The sequence below is a fragment of the Henckelia pumila genome, chromosome 1 (assembly GCF_033568475.1).
Source record: "Henckelia pumila isolate YLH828 chromosome 1, ASM3356847v2, whole genome shotgun sequence".
Taxonomy (NCBI): domain Eukaryota; kingdom Viridiplantae; phylum Streptophyta; class Magnoliopsida; order Lamiales; family Gesneriaceae; genus Henckelia; species Henckelia pumila.
In genome coordinates this window covers 78646227-78650794 of record NC_133120.1, presented here as the reverse complement: position 1 = coordinate 78650794, position 4568 = coordinate 78646227, and the positions used below count along the sequence as shown (strand labels likewise).

The 4568-nt window shown below is 33.8% G+C and overlaps 1 protein-coding gene across 1 annotated transcript; it reads right to left on the bottom strand.

Moving 5' to 3' along the window:
- Positions 1-344: 344 nt before the first annotated feature.
- Positions 345-1841, bottom strand: LOC140865866 (protein FAR1-RELATED SEQUENCE 5-like). The gene has a single exon (XM_073270697.1). It carries the CDS (start codon positions 1839-1841, stop codon positions 345-347), a length of 1497 nt encoding a protein of 498 aa, XP_073126798.1.
- Positions 1842-4568: the final 2727 nt, after the last annotated feature.

Genomic DNA, 4568 nt, shown 5'->3' with positions numbered 1-4568 from the left:
TAACCTCGAGTGTCTTGACATCAAAGACCTTTGTAGATCATTGCTGATATTTTCTTCACACATAACATATGTTGCTCCAACCTTTGCCTCTCTTGTCCATCGTTTGAGTATATATTTATCAGGTAACTGAGACACTTGGTTGATACGAAAAAAAACTAACATATGTCTGCATGGAATGCCCTCGAAATCAAATTTCTTACAGCTACATGATATATAGTCACTTTGTTTGTCATGCATGAGCACTCTTGGTTTGGAGAAAGAACTACTTTGAAAATTCATAACATTGTAGACCACTGACTCAACTCCTGTAGAGACTTGTTGCACATTATAACCATCACTCTCAATCATTTCACTTTGGAACTCAACCCATTTTTTTTTGTGTACACCTTAACCATTTGAGTTTCCATTGGCCATTTTGTCTTAATCTTGGGATGCTCATTAATATCAATATGGTCAGCAACTAACTCATTGTGTCTTTGATGTTTGAGTGCCCTATTGAAACGGATAATAAAATCCATCAATGAGTTTTTTTTTGAAACATGCCTCTTGAAAAATGAATGGGAACTCTCAGATCTCTGGCTACTTGACATTCCAGCTGAAAATACATGGTTAAAATAAGTTGGCACCCACTTATGTCGTATTTCATACATCAATGACAACCAATCATTTTTCTCCAATTTTGTTCGCTTGATAACCTCTTCCCAGGATTTCTCAAATTCAGCAGGTGTTGTAGAATTTGTAATGACATTCTTTATGCTTTGATAATGGTCACGAAAACTCACGGGGTCTATTTTATCTGGGAATTTGTTTAGTATGTGCCACAGACAATATCGATGCACCGTTTGAGGGAAAACTTGTGCGATGGCTTTCGTCATTGCAGGATCCTGGTCAGTAATGATCACATTTGGTGCACCTCTAGGCATAGCTTCAATGAACTTGTTGAGCAACCAAACAAAAGATTCGGTTTTTTCGTCACTTAAAAAGCCGCAACCAAAAACAATTGTTTGATGATGATGATTAACTCCTACAAATGGCGCAAAAATCATCCCATATTTGTTGGTGTTGTACGTCGTGTCAAACACAACTACATCACCAAACACATTGTATGCACACCTTGATACAGGATCCGCCCAAAAACACCTACGAAATCTGTTATCTGAATTAGTCTCAAAATCAAAGAAAAAAGTTGAGTTTCTCTCTTTCTCCAATGCAAAAAACTCAGTCAGTGTTACGGCATCGATGCCCTTTTGTTCATCCCTTAGTTCTTTCTCATAGTTTCTAATATCTCTTTCCGTACAACCTACATGCTCTGGCCCTCCATACTCTATCTCCAATAACCGCATTTGTTGACAAGTTGGCACATTGGCTTCTGAAAATTGTTGAGTCAATGCTTTCTTTGCTACTGAAACATTACGATGTGAGCGTAGCAAATGCACCTTTGAAGGAGTCGAGAGCGGATGATTGTGACTTTCCTTGAAGTTACTGACCAACCAATTATTTCCAGTTTGTTCCTTAACTATTGAAATTCTTGACTCACAGCCAGTTCTAATTTCACCACGATCTCTTTTCCTTTTCACTTTATCAAAATATTCTTGTTCATTCGCCCGGATTTCATCTCTATGGCCTTCTTTAGAGCATACAAATCGTTTCCAAACAACTTCATTTGACATCTTATTTTTCTTGCTAGTGCTTATTCTAGCGCTAAATCCGGCTTCTCGTGCATATTGGTTATAGAACAAGAATGCCTCCTCTATTGAAGCGAATTTCATCCCAATTTTGGGTTTTCGATCATCTAAAACTGGGGGAATGTATAGCTGATCATCACCGTTATTTTCTTCCATCGCAGGCAAAAATATGTAACTATACAAGATGAATGAAGATTGCAATTGTTAGGTGTTCTGTCATGAAGTTTTCAGCTTTTGCAAAGAGTAAAGAAAATTTTTAAATCATAAACAGAACATGTAAATCACAAACAATCACAAGTTTTTGCAACCACATAAATTTAGGACCGAATTTTTTTGTTAATTTTGTGTGAGGGAATTAGCTTTTTCTTTTTTTTTAAAAAAATAAAAATAAAAATTCCTAATATTACTTAATCTGAAGTACAAAATATCATATCATGTTCCACCACCACCACCAAGACATAGAAAGGCTTCCTGCTTTGACCAAAATAGCAAAATTTAACATTCAATTTGCCATCGTCACTTGTATACACGCATAAACTTTAGTTTTTTGGCAAAATATTATAAAATTTAAACGTTTTTTTTATAAAAAAAAAACAATATCATATTTTACACAATTTCAATAGCCCGAATTGTCAAACACAAGAAACAAGAAAAAAATTTCATATAGGAGAAGCTATAAAATTGAATTATAAAATTACCCAAAGAGGCGGGAGCGGCAGGGACGGTGTCTGCGACTGCGACGGCGATGGCTAGCGGCCACTTAAAATTTGAGGAGATGAATTTTTGTAGAGACGAGTAAAGGGTTTCAGAATCTGAAATCGTGAGACGAGTGAGAGAATATGCGGTGGGGGTTGGCGGCAGCGGCAACGATCGTCTAAAATTTTTTGGAGAAATATTTCAAGAGAGACGAAAGAGAATCTGGACGCAGAGAGAGAAGAGTTCACGCCGCTTTCTCCATATTAATATATTATATTATTTAATAAAAAAAAATGACATGGCTGCCACATAGATTGGGTGCACATAAGTGCTCACTAATTATTTCTCACAATATCAAATCTCTATATATATATATATATATATATATATATATATATATATATTTATTTATTTATTTGTGTGTTATATATGTTTACTTCTTAAGTTTGATTATATATTATCGAAATTTAAATTTTAATCTTGTACATTCAATTTTTATCATATATATATATATAAAGAGTACTATATTAGATCATACACTCAACGTCACATCAAAAAAATATATAATTGCCTTCAAGGGGGTGTTCAAGTTGTTGGAGTAGGTGAACTCTTGGCCATAGGTCAGGAGTTCGATTCCCCCTGCCAATACCTTCTTGGACTATCCTGTCACATAGGGCTTGCCTAGTGTGGTTTACATGACTGGCGTAGTTTGCAGGCTATTGCGTTAATCCGAGGGTTTATCCAAAGCGCACCAAAAAATAGCGGTTGCGGGTTTTCACGTCACAAAAAATATATATAATTGTCAAAAAAAATCTTTATATAATAGTTTTTATTTGATTTTCCAAAATATTTATATGTATATATATATAATATAATCGTGTGAATTAGTAATATAGATTTTTTTATAAATGATATTTTGTAAAAATTTGAAGAAAATCTAAAATTTATGAGTAAGTTACATAAATTCAATACTGAAATTATTTTTATTATTTTAAAATTCAAAAATCTCATGAAATCCTACCAAATTTGAAATATCATCAAATTCCAATTTTATTTTGAAATATAATGTCAAACACTAAAATGATATATTTTGAAATTACAAATCCCATCAAATTTCATCATATTCCATGAGATTTTTTATTATTAATTTTAAAATAAATTCAAATTTAATTTAAGTCTCCACGGATTGCAAAAATACTGCAATCCTACAGAAAAAATCAGTGTCCGCTCCACTGCCAGCAAACGCATGGGGACTCGCAATTTGCAAGTCCCCATGTGCAAGCAATATCAGTTTGATAAAAATCAACTGAATCAGCAATAATGACAAGATATGTCAAAAAAGAGAATTGTTGTACAATACAAAAGAAAGTAGTCATAGAAAAATTAGTGTAAGAGAATTGTTTCCAATATCAAGGAATGTCAGAGGAAATAAACTTTAGAGATTTGCAATAGACGCTTATTACTTGAAGAATCTCGAGAACATCAAGAAATAATCCATTGGAAAGCTTTGACGAACATCAAAAAGAAAATGTTTGAGAGTTTCATCAAATATAAAAAAGGGAAAAATTGTTGGAACTACAGAGTTTTGATATTGACAAAATTCAGTCTACATCACAAATCCACTGATTCTATCAAACTCTAGCCGAGCACAAAAAGGATAAACTTGACAAAAATATCTATAAGCTAAACTGATCACATCAATTAAGTTGACTGGTAGCATGTCCAAGGTGAAGAAGATAAACTGCGTACAATTTATGTAGAATCAATTTCACTCAGTTATCGTATCAGTCGAGCAGAGATCAACTGAAACTATGAAGATAACCGGATTCAATTTACGGAGCTAAACTAAATCAATTGCCTTTAACTAAACTGATTCCTAAATCGATCAAGAGTCTAAGAAAGCTAAACGAAATCGCCGGAACTCTTGTGGATAAAATTTTTGTACAAAGACAATGCGCCAAAAGCAAAGACACAACAGTGTATCATCCTGTCATAGAATGTCTGCGAAAAAGACAAGCTAACGGATTGATTTGAATTCAAATGAACCGTTGTCCGTCGAGTATAAATACCCATCTTTGGGACACTTCAAATCATCCGAATCCTCAAAGATTCTCACATACATATTCAAGCAATAAGAGACAAACTTAATTCCTTCAATTTATCTTTTCAATCGAGAGAACAAGCAAA

Bases quoted from the DNA above. Each gene is read 5' to 3' on its own strand.
- LOC140865866 (XM_073270697.1), bottom strand. From the start codon at position 1,841: ATGGAAGAAAATAACGGTGATGATCAGCTATACATTCCCCCAGTTTTA.